Source organism: Chelonia mydas, chromosome 3 (genome assembly GCF_015237465.2).
Source record: "Chelonia mydas isolate rCheMyd1 chromosome 3, rCheMyd1.pri.v2, whole genome shotgun sequence".
Lineage (NCBI taxonomy): Eukaryota > Metazoa > Chordata > Testudines > Cheloniidae > Chelonia > Chelonia mydas.
In genome coordinates, this window is record NC_057851.1 from 22,208,403 (window position 1) to 22,225,087 (window position 16,685).

Genomic DNA, 16,685 nt, shown 5'->3' on the forward strand with positions numbered 1-16,685 from the left:
ACAAAGGCTCCAGCTCTTTTTTTAACAGAGAACCCTAGTACAAACATTGCAGGTAAACTGGGAAATTCACTTCTATTAACTTCTGGCTGAGAAACCACCAAAGGAGTTAAATTTTGGATTCTTTCCTGTTCTTGGATTCCCCAAGAGACTGGAAGCAGTGAGAAATAACCCATTCCTCCTCAACAGAACTCTAAGGGCACCATTAAATATTTCAAATGACGCCACTGAATTTTGCATTTTGAATGTCATGGTTTGATGTGTAAGCCCCTGAAGCCAGAACACTTCAGTGGTAGGACCCAGGATCATTGACTCAGGCAACAGAGTTGAAATTGTTGGCATTTTCTGGTAACTTGAAAAGGGATCTTCATCACTAACTGACTGAATAAACCACAAAAAGATGGGTGTGATAAATTCTGATTTTACTTGTGAGAACAGCAATACAAAACATTGCATTGAGGGGTCAAATTAGAAGAAAAAAGTAGCGGAACTCAAAAGCGCCATCAACTGTTTTATATTTCAATGTAAGCTTACACTTTAGCGCAGAAGAGGGCAGCTACCACAAAAAAAGCTCCAGCTCATTGTAGTATATAGGAACAGAGTAGCAATAAATAATAATACCTAGTTTTTATGTAGTCCCTTCACACTATATTTGTTATGTAAAGAGCACAAGACACAGCACTCACTGCGCCACTGAGAGCCAGCCACTTTTGACTGGTGGACACATCATTGTTCTTTTTCTCATATTCTAGCGAGAAAACCTTTGGATTTTTCTGCTGCAGTTAATGTTAAAGCAATTAAACTGTTGTGCAAGTCATAAGTCTCTAATCCTGTTAATAAAATCAGTGCCTGAAGCCATAACATAATATTAAATGGCTAAGACTAAGACTTGAGACATTAAGGTGAACAGCAGTTAGTCAGTGTCCAAGCTGGAAGGGCCAGGTCATATAATTCTTTTTCCATATTCCAAATTCTTCATTGTTCTCCTTAAAAACAAGCCCAAATAAACACCAGCAGCCTAGCAGCTACAGTCATAAACCAGTGCATATATGTTGAAATAATATTTCTGTAAGGAAACAGATTTCAAATTCTGAAAGGGAATTTCCTTTGATCCATCCACTGCCCTTTTTTTAAGTTACTAATACTTTTTACTTGTTAGTATTTAGGGCCTGATCCCAAGCCCACTGACTTCTGTGGGCTTTGGGCCAGGCCCACGCTTCATTTCTTCCAGTGATCTCACAGTACTTTGTAAAGGTGGGAAACTATGAGAAGTTAAGGTCAAATTTGCAAGCATGGGTGCCTGAAATTGGGCAGATAAATACATACTTTTAAAGTAGCCTTATTTTCAAAGGTGCTGGGCACTAGCAACTCCCATTCAAGTCAATGGAAGCTGTGGGCCTCTCTAAAAGTAAGGCCATTTATTTATTATGTAAAGATGTATTAGGTGACTAAATATAATTTATTATGATTCTAAATTTAAGCAGCCACTGTAATAAGAATGTGACTGACTCCAGTGGCTACTGTTTGGGATTTGCAATCTAGCCCGTTCTCCCCAGACTATCTCTGTCTGTGTGTGCATGCATGCAGGCATGCGTGGGGGGAACAGGGGTTCAAGTGCAGCTCTGGCCCCTGTTCTTCCTAGGCTATTTGTGCATTTGTCTTTCTTTCTGGGGGGGTGGGAGGTTGGCAGCCATGGCCCATTACCCCTTAGGCTGTGTACCTGTGGATGTCCGTCTGTGTGTGTGTGTGCGCGCCCCTGTTCCCCTCACTCTGTCTGTCTTTCTGAGTTGGTGGTGATAGTTGCAGCCTTGGCCTCTGTCTCCTCCCCACCCTCCGCTGTGTGTGTGTGTCATGGGGTGTGGGTTACAGCCAGGGCCAGCCCTAGACCAAATGGTGCCCCAGAGGAGAAACTTCTTCAGTGCCGCCCCCCCCCCCAACAATTTCCTAAACTTTTGAATACCTTACACCACACCAAGCCTGGCACCCCCTGAAGCCCAGCACCCCAGGTGGTAACCTGCCCTAAATCTGGCCCCGGTTGCAGCCCTTCCCTGGCCCCCCCAAGCTGTGTATATATGTCGGGGGAGGGGGAGGAATTGCAGTCCTGTCCCCTGTTCCCCTCAGGATGTATCTGTGTGGGGGTTGCAGCCCTGACCTCCCGAAAAGCTGTGTGTAGCTGACCGGGGGTGGGGTGTGGGGGGAGGCTGCAGCCCTAGTCCGTTCCCCCTAGGCTGTGGATAACTGTGTGTGTTTATGTGTGGGGCGGGGAGGGGGGGTTATAGCTCTGACCCCCGTTCCCCCCAGGCTGTGCGTATCTGTCTGTGTGTGTGGGGGGGTTATAGCTGAGCCCCCTGTTCCCCCCAGCTTGTGTGTATCTGTGTGTGTGTGTGTGGGGGGGGGGTTATAGCTGAGCCCCCTGTTCCCCCCACCTTGTGTGTATCTCTGTGTGTGTGTGTGTGTTAGCTCTGCCCTCTATTTCCCCCCCGCCCCAGGTTTTGTATATCTGTCGGGGGGGGGGGGGTTAGCTCTGCCCTCTATTCCCCCCCGCCCAGGTTGTGTGTATCCGTCGGGGGTGGGGGGCAGGTGTTGCGTCCCTGGCCCCCAGGCTGTGTGCATCTGTAAGGGAGGGGTGGAGGGTTGCAGCCCTGGTCCCCCCAACACTTTCCCGCAGGCTGTGGGGCTTGGTCGGGGGTGGCGGGCAGCAGGCCCGGCGCTGGCGGCAGGCGGAAGGGCAGTGGCTGGCTGGGCGCGGCACAGCTAGCCCCGGGCAGGGCAGGGCCCGTCCCGTCCCGTCATCACTTCCCCACAGCAGCAGCGGGGCGGGGATGCCCGGAGAAGGCTGGTGCGCTCGGCGCTGACCTCGCTCCCGCTGGGTCCCTGTCGCTGCAGAGATCCTCCTCCTCCTCCCGCGCGCCGCCCGGCTGCAGCAGCCGCCGCCAGCAGCGGGCCCCAGCCGCCGCCATGGACTCCTGCAGCTCGGACGAGTCCCAGAGCAACTCGGCCTGCAGCAGCTCGCTCACCCCGGCGCAGCAGGCGGCGGCGGCGGCCGGCGCCGAGCAGGACTGGGCAGCGGCCAAGGCTTTCTACGACAACCTGGTGTCCACCAAGAGACCCCGCCCGGTGAGTGCAGCCGGCGGCAGCCCGGAGGTGGGGCGGGGGGAGCCCCCCGGGGCTCATAAACAGCTGTGTTTGTTTCCTTCCTCCTCTCTCTGATACGTGCCCTGTCTGTCCGCCTCCCTCTGCCGAGCCTTCCCTCCAACCCCGGGCCTGGCTTCCCCGTGTGCCACCTCCTCCCGGTGCCACCCCCATCTTCTCCTCCCTGGGTCACTGGGTGCCATCCCCACCCTCTCCTTCCTGGATACATCCCCCTCCAGCTCCCATGTTATCCTCCCCGTGTGTCTCCCCCGTCCTCTCCTTCCGGGGCGCCATCCTCCTCCCCGTGTGTCTCCCCCGTCCTCTCCTTCCGGGGCGCCATCCTCCTCCCCGCTTGCCACCCCCGTCCTCTCCTCCCGGGGCTCCATCCCCCTCCAGCTCCCATGTTATCCTCCCCGTGTGCCACCCCCATCATCTCCTCCCGGGGAGCCATCCTCCTTCCCGTGTGTCACCCCCGTCCTCTCCTCCCGGGGCGCCATCCTCCTCCAGCTCCCATGTTATCCTCCCCGGGTGTCATCCCCGTCCTCTCCTCCCGGGGCGCCATCCTCCTCCCCGTGTGTCACCCCCATCCTCTCCTCCCGGGGTGCCATCCTCCTCCCCATGTGCCCCACCCCCATCCTCTCCTCCCGGGGAGCCATCCTCCTCCCCGTGTGTCACCCCCTTCCTCTCCTCCCTGGGTGCCATCCTCCTCCCCGTGTGCCCCACCCCCGTCCTCTCCTCCCGGGGCGCCATCCTCCTCCCCGTGTGCCCCACCCCCGTCCTCTCCTCCCGGGGCACCATCCTCCTCCCCGTGTGCCCCACCCCCGTCCTCTCCTCCCGGGGCACCATCCTCCTCCCCGTGTGTCACCCCCATCCTCTCCTCCCGGGGCTCCATCCTCCTCCAGCTCCCATGTTATCCTCCCCGGGTGTCACCCCCGTCATCTCCTCCCGGGGCGCCATCCTCCTCCCCGTGTGTCACCCCCGTCCTCTCCTCCCGGGGCGCCATCCTCCTCCCCGGGTGTCACCTCCGTCCTCTCCTCCCGGGGCACCATCCTCCTCCCCGGGTGTCATCCCCGTCCTCTCCTCCCGGGGCGCCATCCTCCTCCCCGTGTGCCCCACCCCCGTCCCCTCCTCCCGGGGCACCATCCTCCTCCCCGTGTGTCCCACCCCCGTCCCCTCCTCCCGGGGCGCCATCCTCCTCCCCGTGTGTCCCACCCCCGTCCTCTCCTCCCGGGGCGCCATCCTCCTCCCCGGGTGTCACCCCCGTCCTCTCCTCCCGGGGCGCCATCCTCCTCCCCGGGTGTCACCCCCGTCCTCTCCTCCCGGGGCGCCATCCTCCTCCCCGGGTGTCACCCCCGTCCTCTCCTCCCGGGGCGCCATCCTCCTCCCCGGGTGTCACCCCCGTCCTCTCCTCCCGGGGCGTCATCCTCCTCCCCGGGTGTCACCCCCGTCCTCTCCTCCCGGGGCGCCATCCTCCTCCCCGGGTGTCACCCCCGTCCTCTCCTCCCGGGGCGCCATCCTCCTCCCCGGGTGTCACCCCCGTCCTCTCCTCCCGGGGCGCCATCCTCCTCCCCGGGTGTCACCCCCGTCCTCTCCTCCCGGGGCGCCATCCTCCTCCCCGTGTGCCACCCCGTCCTCTCCTCCCGGGGAGCCATCCTCCTCCCCGTGTGTCACCCCCGTCCTCTCCTCCCGGGGAGCCATCCTCCTCCCCGTGTGTCACCCCCGTCCTCTCCTCCCGGGGCGCCATCCTCCTCCCCGTGTGTCACCCCCGTCCTCTCCTCCCGGGGAGCCATCCTCCTCCCCGTGTGTCACCCCCGTCCTCTCCTCCCGGGGAGCCATCCTCCTCCCCGTGTGTCACCCCCGTCCTCTCCTCCCGGGGAGCCATCCTCCTCCCCGTGTGCCACCTCCGTCCTCTCCTCCCGGGGCGCCATCCTCCTCCCCGTGTGCCACCCCCGTCCTCTCCTCCCGGGGCGCCATCCTCCTCCCCGTGTGCCACCCCCGTCCTCTCCTCCCGTGTTTCCATCCTCCTCTCCCTGATACGTGCCCTGTCTGTCCGCCTCCCTCTGCTGAGCCTTCCCTCCAACCCCGGGCCGCCATCCTCCTTCCCGTGTGTCACCCCCGTCCTCTCCTCCTGGGGTGCCATCCACACCTCCCTGTGTGTCACCTTCCCCCCATTTCTCTCTCCTTCTTCTCCCCCCGCCCCATCTGCTGTCTCTCACCCTTCCATTGTCTACAGCCTAAGCCCCAAAATGCCATCACTGTGGCAGTCTCCTCCCGGGCTCTGTTTGACATGGTGAAAGACAGGAAAATCTATGAAGAGGAAGGGGTGGAGACCTATGTGAAGTACCAGGAAGAAAACGAGAACCTCCCCCTGAAGCCTGGGCCAGCTTTCTACTTTGTCAAGGTAAGACACTCCATTTAAAAATTCAGCTAAGCTTTCTGTTCCACAAACTGCCTTACACAGAGTTTCCTGCCTGCCTCCACCCTTCCCCAGAGCCAGGGTGGTTGGTAAATATATCTGTTTACATAATCATGCAGCCAGCAGCCTTTTCTCACATAAAAATACACTAAACATGGCTCCTAGGTTTGTGTGCTGGAGGGGAACTACTCCAGGATGTCACACCAGGGAGGATGCTGAAAGCTCAAGCCCAAATTTGGGGAAGAGGAGGAGTCTTCTACTGACCACAGTGAGGCTGCTGGAAAATGGTTTCAGGCTTAGTGGCCTGTTTGAGTTGATTGAGTAATCTCAGTTTGGTCTCTTTATCTCCCGACTGAAATAAATTAGAATTATTTTACTCTCCTCCCCTCCCTGAGTCAGTAAAGATACAAGCCTGTGTAAGATCATGTAGTATTTCCTACTGAAAAACTGGCACAGTTTAGATGGAGGAAGTTAATAGCCTCTTGGGAATCTAAAGGATGGTTTCATACACAAGGTGTGGTTAGGAGGGTAGAATTAATGCCCAGAGTCATGGTAGACAGAAAATTCATTTCCTTTTAAGGCGTTGTCAGATAATTTAGGCCCCAAACCAGGGGCATAGCTACAGGTGGACCTGGGTAGGCTGCAGCCCACCCACTTAGCATCCAGGCCTGCCCCGGCTCTGCTCTGGCCCCAGCGCTAGCCCCGCCCAGACCTGCAAGATACTGCACGCCAGGTGCACACACACCCAGCTCGACCAGAGGGGGAGGGACAGCAGTGACACAGCAGCAAAGTGCTTGACGAACACGCCGCAGCAGGAGGAGGGCGACCCGCCCACCCAGCAGCGGCGATCATCAAAATACATAGGCCTGCCACCTCGGGGAGCCAGGGTTGGCGTGGGGCAATGCGACGGGGATGGGTGCCAGGAGCCATGTGCGCTGCAGAGTGGCGTCTCCTCATGGAGCTGGGTGCATGCATGAGGCCCTGGGGGGCCCCTGGCCAGAGCATCCATCATCCCCCACAAGGCCAGCTGGAATGGTGGGGTTGGACGGAGGTGGGCCCCCCGATCCCTCTTGCCCCCCATCATTGCCCGCCCACCCAAATGTTCCATGCTAGCTACAGCACTGCCCCAAACTTGTGTGGGTTTTAATTAGTTATAAAACCAAATAAGTTCTTTACTCAGTGTGGAATGACAAAGGTTGATATTGACACCCTATCAAGGAAGATAGTAGCTGAAATAAATGGTCAAAAGGTGAACGATCCTGTGATTGATATCAAAGCATCTCAGAAAATAACATCCACTATTGTGAGGCTGCAGATAAGCCACATTGCAGCAGTCAGAATCAATAGAGATGGGACCAAGATATATCTATTTTGGAAGATGATTTTAAAAATAGATACATTCATGGAACATAGGTCCATCAATGGCTATTAGTCAGGGTGGACAGGGATGGTGTCCCTAGCCTCTGTTTGCCAGAAGCTAGGAATGGATGACGGGATGGATCACTTGATGATTGCCTGTTCTGTTCATTCCCTCTGGGGCACCTGGCATTGGCCACTGTCGGAAGACAGGATACTGGGATAGATGGACCTTTGGTCTGACCCACTATGGCCGTTCTTATGTTTTTAAGACAGAGGTGGGCAAACTAAGGCCCGCGGGCCACATCCGGCCTGCAGGACTGTCCTGCCCAGCCCCTGAGCTCCCGGACGGGGAGGCTAGTCCCCAGCCCCTCCCCCGCTGTTCCCCCTCCCCCATAGGGACGCCACCGCGCGGGTAGCGCGGCTCGCACCTGCCCACCTCTCCGGCTTTCCAGTAAGCCTGTCCGGCCGCTCTGAGCAGCATGGTAACGGGGTGGGGGGAGGGGGGTTGGATAAGTGGCAGGGGGTCCTGGGGGGCAGACAAGGGGCGGTTGGATGGGGCGGAGGTTCGGGGGGGGCGGTCAGGAGACAGGGAACGGGGGGGTTGGATAGGGGGTGGGGTGTCGGGAGGTCCCGGGAGGAGGGGGAGAGCGAGCAGGGGGGGTTGGATAGGGGGTGAGGTCCCGGGGGGGGGCGGTTAGGGGTGGGGGTTTCCGGGAGGGGGCGGTCAGGGGACAAGAAGCAGGAGGGGGGGTTGGATGGGTCAGGAGTTCTGAGGGGGGCTGTCAGGGGACAGGAAGTGGGAGGGGGCGGATAGGGGGCGGGCGCCAGGCTGGTTGCAGACGCACAGCCTTCCCTACCCGGCCCTCCATACCGTTTTGCAACCCTGATGTGGCCCTTGGGCCAAAAAGTTTGCCCACCCCGTCTTAAGATGTACCAGGAGCAGGCTTAAATACTTGCCCAAGCTTTTGAGTGTAATATTATAAGGAAAGTGAAGCTTTTCAGATTGGACAGCTTGGATCAAGCCCTACATAGGACCCTGTACAAGTTGCTAAATTAATTCTCAAACTTCATGACCTGATACAACTCTTGTCCCACGATAAAACAACACCTCAGTTTTTCTCTGTTTTCTCACTTCAATTAGAATTTGCCTGACTAACAATGTGGGTTCAATATGATAGAATTCCTTGCTCTATTTAAAAATAAAAACATTTATGACTGGTTTCAAACGTTGCTGGTTCAATGAGAACCAGGCAAAGAAACTGACTCTGATTCAGGGGCCTATATGCAGGAGTGAAACTGACTATTTTGTTTTCATTGTGTGAGCTAAGAGATATGCCAAAGGTAAACAGCCCTAAATGATGTAGGGTAAACTATATTTAAAATAGTCTTTCATCTTTGGTTATTTAAATGTTTCTGATAAACACAGACTTCAGCAGGGTTGCTTGATTGTTATAGAGGAGAGAATTTGGTCCACAGAGTTCATTTTAGTTCTTCAGGGAATTGTCACCTCACAGGCCTCACCAATGCAGTTTTTGAGAAGATCTACTGGACTGTCGGTAATTAAATAGACTAGCTTGGAGGAAGAGTCTATGACATAGCACTTCCATGTGGATTTAAAATAGACCCTTAACTTTAATTGTTATAAGACTAGCCTCAGAAAGGTTTTGAGTAGCTAAACATTTTTTACCACTTATGACCAAATTATGGATGTGCTGGATGGAGGGGCAAAAAGAAATAGGTGACAGCCATGATGTGATTACTTGTGGTCTCCTAAGTGCAACAGGGAGAACAGCCACCAGCAACACTCAGCACCTTAGCAAGGATGTGTCTGGGCAGGATGGAAGCAGGACAATGAAAACACTCCTCCCACACACCAACAGGGCTACAGTGGATGGAGCACATGCTACACCATTTTACAAGTATAATAACTACTCCATATGGGTACGAGCATGCTCCCACTAGCCTCCACAAGCAGAATGTGTTTTCAAAAGAGCCTAAGAGTTAGATGCCCAGTTCCCAATGAATTTCAATAAGATTTGACTGCCCCACTCCCATAGGCTTATTTGAAAATCATAGTTTTTAGGTAGTGTACCTCCCCGCTCATTCTATTGCAGTTCAGGCTGTAAGAGCCATAAAATAGGCTCTTTAGATTTAATCATTTGAGCACTAATGATAATTTTTTTTTAAGGACAATTGGATTGGAATGTGCTCACAATATTTTTTTAAATATGAAACCGTAACATACTATACGTATGTTTGGTTGGGTGATATGGGATTGTTTACTCCAGGTTTCAGTCCCTGAGGCCAGAAGGGGTCATTGGATCAGCTAGTCACTAGTCTGACCTCCTGCGTAACACATAGGGCACTAAATTTCAAATCTGATGAGGGATTATATTCTACTTAGATGCAGAAATGAATAGTTCTTAAATAGTATCTCTGTATACGGACTCCTTTAAGGGAAAGCTTTAATATGTGGTTTGTTGTTTGTATTACCATAGCACCTAGGAGGCCGAGTCATACCAGAACCCCATTGTGCTAGGCACTGAACAACAAGAACAAACTGAACAACAAGACAGCCCTTGCCCCACAGAGATTAATGTAGAACAACAGTCAAGGTTTGCTGACTTTTCAAGCCTAAAACCTTGAGTTTCTCACTAAAAAATTAATTAAGCTTTCAAGTCCACAAAAGTAACTTTTCCAGGTGAACAGTATTACCTGCCACTTCAGAAGGGATTTCTGTTTACCTTCAGGTTGGACTTTTGGGGCCAAATCATCAAATGCTGTAAATCAACATAACTCCATTGAAATGAGTGGAATCTAGCTGACTTACACCAACTGATGATCTGGCCCTGGTGGATTTGCTTTGTTTACAGTTTCTTTAAATTTCAAGAAAGTTGCAGTAAAAATAAGTGTGGTCGACACAGTCACTGTAATAGACAGAATCTTATAAGTCGCTACATCCACAAGGTGCTTGGGAGTATGTACCAGATAATGAAAAAAATAAAAACATGATGAATTACAGTAGCCAATACACTAACATATCACCCTCTGCACTAAATGTATCCTCTTATCTGATACTTCAATGAATATGCAGTGTTGTTGTAGCCATGTCGGTCCCAGGATAATAGAGAGACAAGGTGGGTGAGGTAATAGCTTTTATTGGACCAACTTCTGTTGGTGAGAGGGACAAGCTTTCAAGCTACACAGAGCTCTTCTTCAGGTCTGGGAAAGGTTATGAGAATGGCACAGCTAAATACAAGATCAAACAGATAATTTAGTATAAGTAGTTAGCAAATATTGTAAGGGACCATTCAAGATGAAGTTAACACCCCTGTAATCATAGGACACAAAAGGGGGGTTAGGGGGTTGCAGATTGTTGTAATAAGCCATAAATCCTGTGTCTTTATTAAGACCATGATTTTTAGTGTCCAGCAAAGTTATGAATTTCAGCTACCAGGCTTCTCTTTTGCAAGTGTTGTGGAGGTTTCCTTTGAGGATGAGGACTGATAGGTCAGATATAGAGTGACTGGTTTGTGAAAAGTCCCACAAAGCGAAAGCGTGATATTACCTTGCCCACCTTGTCCCTTCAATAAATACTCAATGTACTGGAATACTACAGGCCTGTGGACACAAGGTGGGAAAGGGAACATAGGGAGACTTATCCTTTCTCTGTAGGTCTATAGATGGCTGGCACCTAGAGCTTTCCTAAGCATAGTCCACACAACAAGGCCAAGAATTTCAAAACTAAGTGCCTAAAGGTGCACATTTAAGCACCTAAATAAGTGGTCTGTTTTTTAAAAGCACCATCTTGTTCCTTTATTTTTTCTGATACCCTAGGTCACTAGTTCTCAGACTTATTTGATCGGGCCCCCCTTCTTTGTGTATGTAGCTGTTTACGCTCCCAACCCTCAAGTGCATATACCACCACCCAGAGTCATGCCAGCAGCAGCACAGAAATAAGGGAGGCACCATGAAAAGTGATATTTGTCAATATCACTTTTCACAGCAGACTTACCACTCCACTGTCACCCTTATTTCTGACAGCTGGAATTCCGCCGCCTCCAGGTGAAGGATTGGGGGGCAGGGAAGGAAAGCCTGAGCCCAGGTTGTCTCCTCATCAGGGATTGAGGGATCCCGAGCCTGGGTGCCAGGGCCCTTCTGCAGGAGCCCCAGCCACCCAAGACTGACAGAGCTCTTAAAAAACAAAAACACACACACACATACACAGATCACACCCCCTTTGACATATTCCTGTGCCTCCCTTGGGAGGCCTACCCCATAGTTTGAGAACCACTGCCCTAGGGTAATCAGGATCTATCCAACCCACTACTTGGATTAGAATCCTCCAAGGGTTCTTGGGCAGGATTTAATGCTCAATATTTAGGGACAAATTGTCAAACCCGCCTTCCTAAATAGCGTCTACACCAAACCTGCATTTGTAATCACATACATAAAGGCACTTTATGCTTGCTTGTGAATATTGCAGGAGGAATTTAGATGTTGAGTTTAAAAAGTGTTTCTCAATACCTGTATCCGTTAACAAAATTTCATAAAGGATTACCAAAAAGTATTAACAGTTACCATCTACAATTTAAACAGCTGTACAGGTCTGGAAAAAAAATAATCTTTTGGCTCCTGGAGAAATCCCATTATCCAAAACCAGGAAAAACTCCAGTTAAATACAGATCATAGTAAAACAAATATACTTCAACCTTCAGAATCTAGAAAGATTAGATGCCACAGTTCATCTGAAAACTAAAAGAAGACCTTTGGTGGTGTACAGTACCTTTACGGATTTATTTTAGCTGATGATAGGTGTACCAAGTAAAAGTTACTTCATTATAAAGTCGAATTCTGTAACTTCCATAAAAAGAAAACGGCTTATTTGCTTCTCTTATAACAAGTCCCAGAAAACAGTTGCTGGGAGGTGAAGAAGAGAAATGAATAAAACAAGTTTGGCAAGTTTAAACTGCCAAACTGCTTTTCACATTCTTCTTCAAGGCAGGGCCCATGTGTATAACCAAAATTACTCTGATTGAGAGGGTGCATATGCAGCTTGTTTATGCACATCGATGTTTCTAACCTGCAGGCACTAGAGCAGGTCAATGCCCGGCTTCGTGAGTTGTACCCTAATGATGAAGAGCTATTTGATATTGTTCTGATGACTAATAACCATGCCCAAGTGGGAGTGAGACTCATCAACAGCATCAATCACTATGGTAAGTAAAATAAATAGCACCCTGTAGAGCTGCTTGCTGCCATGATGTAAACCGAAGCATTTTCAGTTTGCTCACTCTGACCCTGGAATGGGCAGTTTTTTTGATACAGATACCCATTGCAAGGTGAATGATGTTTATTTGTGTGTGTCAGAACAAATGAGAGTGTGTTAAACAGGATTTGGCCCAAAGCTCTAGACTTAACTTGTCAAGTCTGAATCTCAATTTCTAAGGAAAGGTCCTTGAATGTTTCTTTATTTTGTATTTTTCCCTCTAAACTTGCAATCACTGAGCTGTCTCAGAGGGATTTTGGGGGGGATTCTTGGGGGATAAGGAACAATCAAACACTGTGGCCAGTTAAACCTCTTAAAGTTGTTAAAAGTCGGACTACTACTGAACATGGAAAACGTCTTTAAAAGTTTAACATTAATTGAAAAATAAAATTCCTCTTGTAGAACTACAGTGTCAGTTCCTCAGCTGATGTAAATTGGTGTCACTCCATTGATTCTGAATAGTCACTTTGTAAAACTGGAAGTCTTCAGACGGACATAGAGGAAGTACTTAGCTGAAGATCTGGCCACTATGTCCTTCTTAAGATTCATATTAAATTTCAGTCTTTCCAACATGTGACTGCAAGAGTGCATGTAAGCTGGTATCCCAGCTCCAGATGACCCCATGTTTCAGAGGAAGTGGGGAAAGTAGCTTTTGCTCAGTGAGGAATTGGGACAACTGTACAGCAAGGACAGATCTTAGCATTTCAGAAATTTCACTCTGTTCAGATAGTAACTGTATTTTGTTTGTGTTAGGACAAAAACACAGCAGGGTTGCACATTGTCATACTTTGTTTGTTTCCTCTGTATCTGAGATTTTCATGCCTGGTTTTAGGTTTATCGATTGAACGCTTCTGTATGACTGGTGGAGAAAGCCCTATTGGTTACCTAACAGCATATCTTACCAACTTATACCTTTCTGCTGACTCTGAAAAAGTCCAAGAAGCTATAGAAGCAGGTTTGGATTGGCTCTTACCTTGGTTTATTTCCCACTTAAGCCTATTAACACATGAACTCAAAAATTACATGTATCTTTTCCACAGGAGATGGAAATATTTCAGTAAATATGGAGTGCAATCCATATATGTAATATCAACTTGTCACTGATTTTATTTAATGATTATTATCCTTCTGCTTGGATTCTGTTTCTTATAATGCCCCTCTTTGCCCCCTGCACTGTGCCAGTAATGCCAGCCTAATCAATCCTTTTATCTCTTGCTCCCAGCTTCATATCTTCATCCATACTGCCCCCTCCCTTGCATGACCACCAGAGTACCAGTCCTCCCTCCTGTCTCACTCAAATTATTCCTGATGTCACCTTTCCTCTGATGTCAAAAATTAGCCAACATCCAGTGCCTTCTGCACTACAACATTAGAAAGAAGAGAGTGAGCTTAAAATAAAAATAAATAAAGCTGGAATAAATATTGTCCTCAGAATTTCCCAGTATTTAATCATAGATCTTAAGGATTAATCATAGAATATCAGGGTTGGAAGGGACCTCAGAAGATCATCTAGTCCAACCCCCTGCTCAAAGCAGGACCAATCCCCAATTTTTGCCCCAGATCCTTAAATGGCCCCCTCAAGGATTGAACTCACAACCCTGGGTTTAGCAGGCCAATGCTCAAACCACTGAGCTATATTTCTTATCTTCAGTGTGATTTAGGGTCCAGTCCTGCAAACGCTTATGACTGAAAGTAACTATTCATGAGAATAATCTCACTTAAATCAATGGGACTGCTTGCATATATAAAGTTACTGTAAGTGCCTCTGGGTAGTGAAGTTTTGTACCCATTCTGTGTCTATGCAACAGCAATAAAAATTAATAATAGTGAGTCCACTGGAAACTGCTGATTGAGCTTCTGATGTATTTTCAGGCATTGCATCTGCTACAATGTTCACTGCAAATAAAGACATACCTTACTGTGATAAGCAGTTGAGGGTGGCGTTTGATGGGGATGCTGTTCTCTTTTCTGATGAATCAGAGCAGATCGTCAAAGAGCATGGATTAGATAGATTTTATGAACATGAACAGATGAATGAGAATAAGCCCCTTGCACAGGTATCTGCTTCTTGAACTGTTAAGACAACTTTGCTTTTTTATTGCTAACATTGTAGTTGGTACTTTGATTTTGTTTTTCGTATGTGTACATTATTTTTCTCTTAAATTTATACATTAATGTGTCTTGTTCTTCATGGATGTTTTATTTGTGATTCAAAGAACCTTTTAATTGTAACATCAATTTCATTATACCTGCTTGGATTTCCTTTTTCACGGACAGTCCTTAGAATGCACGTTTGATATTTAAGGGCCTGATCCTGCAGTCCTTCCACAGGACTCCCATTTAATTGGGAATATTGCATGAGTAAGAACATGAGGTTCTTGTAGCTACCTCTGGAGGTATTTTCATTCAATCATCCCCTAGAGGCCTGATCCAAAGTCCACTGAACTCATTGAAAAAGACTACTATTGATTTCAATGTGCGTGTCCTACCAGGTGTAATTCGTAACAGATTTCAATGGACTTTGGGTCTGGTCCTAGGTAAGGTGAACATGGCAGCCTATATCCATTCATAGCAATCAGCCCCACCTCCAAACATACTACTCTGGAATGTTTGGTCAGTATTTGTGATCCCTTATTGCCCTCTGTGCATGTAACAGAATGCACATGTCTGGGCTTGGAATGTAATATCCATTCTTACTTTGTTCCACGTTTTATTGTCATATGGAACAGCTATTGTACATCTCTCAATAACATATTCATAAAAAGTTGGCATTTGCTTCAAATGCCAGAATGGTCCAAGTGTAATATTTATGTTCATTGTCAAACAGAATTATGATGTTTGTCCAGGAATGCAAACATGTTAGAATCAACTTAAACCAACTTTATTTTCATTTACACTGGTATAAATCAGAATGAGGGCCTGATCTTTGAAAGCAATGGGAATTGTAGGTACTCAGTGTGTCAGAGTTTGACCCAAAATAGTTTTTGTTTTTAATTTTGGGCCTCCTCCTTCTGTCACTCAAACTAGTGTAAATCTGAATGAACTCCACAGAAGTCAATGTAGTTAAATGATGTAAAAAATCATTATGAGAATAGAATCAGGTGTCGTTAAAAAGCAAAAGATATGTTTTTAATTTCATGAACTCTGGACAGAAACTCTGGACACAAACTGTGTGTTAGGGCTCTCCAGCCCCAGTCAGGGTCAGGACCCCTCTGAGTTAGGCGCTGTAGAGAAATATAGATTTACAAGATCTCTGCCCCAAAGATCATACAATCTAAGAAGATAGGCAACATTCAAAAAGAGTAAGAGGGATGCACTGAAATATATAGAAATTGTTATATACAAATATACTTTGTGGTGGGAGGGTATTCTATTATGCAAATAGGTATTGGTATTCAGCAGTTGCCCCACACAGCCAAGCTGTCATTTGCTGGTTGGATTTCTTTGTAGGCATTGTGTTGAGAAAGGATTCCAAGGAGGAGAAGGTTATGGATCATGGAAGGAGTTCTATACATAAGGGCCAGCATGGAAGAAAGTACAGAGATGTTTGTGGGAGAAGAGGAAAAACATTAAACATGTTTCTGATATTTTATACCTAGGGTCCTTTGAAAGGTTTTCTGGAAGACTTAGGGAAGCTGCAGAAGAAATTTTATGCAAAAGACAAACGATTAGATTGTCCTATAAGGACCTACCTCGTCACAGCTAGAAGTGCAGCAAGTTCTGGAGCCAGAGTGCTGAAGACTCTCCGTAGCTGGGGTTTGGAGATCGATGAGGCACTTTTCCTTGCAGGAGCTCCTAAGGGACCGATTTTGGTGAAAATCCGGCCTCATATTTTCTTTGATGATCAGATGTTTCACATTGAAGGAGCACAACAACTGGGTACTGTAGCAGCACATGTACCTTATGGCATTGGTCAGAAGTACAACAAATCCAAACCTAAAGATGACACTGTTAAAAAATAGCTTCCCTTTAACTTAGACAGCCTCTAACACATCAATAGTTAAGTCTGAAAACTCTACATTTGTATATTATAAGGAGTATGTTTAAAGATTTGACCTCTGTAACTAAAGAAGTTTTAAAAGGAAATATTTTTAATATAGGCATGTTTTTAATAGTTTTTTAATAGTACTCTTCAACACTTTTTGGTTTGGTTTTCTAGGTCTAGCACTGTAGTTTTTTTTTTATATTAGGAAAAGTCTTGTGTTGTTTTTATAGTTTAAGACATATTTTAAAGACTTATAAGTGTGTGACTTCTCTGAAAGGGTTGTAAATGGGTTATTTATAACATGAATCATGCTGCATAAAGAATATTTACAGGTTATTTTTGAAAAGACCAAAAACGTCGTGCGAGTATGTTTACCTATTCAGTGATTGTGTCATCATGAATCTTTGATTTGTATGGGTGATTTGTAATTCCAGTGGAAACTGTTAGTTTGTTTGGCCTTGTGTTTACAGGAACCCTTTATTTTTCTAAACTATTTTTCCTACTCGAATAAAGCTGACTTTGCAGAA

The 16,685-nt window shown here is 48.1% G+C and overlaps 1 protein-coding gene across 1 annotated transcript; it reads left to right on the plus strand.

The window, feature by feature from the left end:
• The first annotated feature begins 407 nt into the window (after positions 1–407).
• LOC102948236 (retinol dehydrogenase 14) lies at positions 408–16,685 on the plus strand. Its single transcript, XM_037894022.2, has 6 exons — positions 408–3,114; positions 5,363–5,530; positions 11,994–12,123; positions 13,006–13,128; positions 14,046–14,230; positions 15,773–16,685. The coding sequence occupies exons 1-6, from the start codon at positions 2,956–2,958 to the stop codon at positions 16,133–16,135; spliced, it is 1,128 nt and encodes a 375-aa protein (XP_037749950.1). The 5' UTR covers positions 408–2,955; the 3' UTR covers positions 16,136–16,685.

Coding starts and splice junctions, on each gene's coding strand:
- LOC102948236 (XM_037894022.2), top strand. CDS start 2,956: ATGGACTCCTGCAGCTCGGACGAGTCCCAGAGCAACTCGGCCTGCAGC. Junction 12,124..13,005: donor CAACAGCATCAATCACTATG/GTAAGTAAAATA, acceptor GCCTGGTTTTAG/GTTTATCGATTGAACGCTTC. Junction 13,129..14,045: donor CCAAGAAGCTATAGAAGCAG/GTTTGGATTGGC, acceptor ATGTATTTTCAG/GCATTGCATCTGCTACAATG.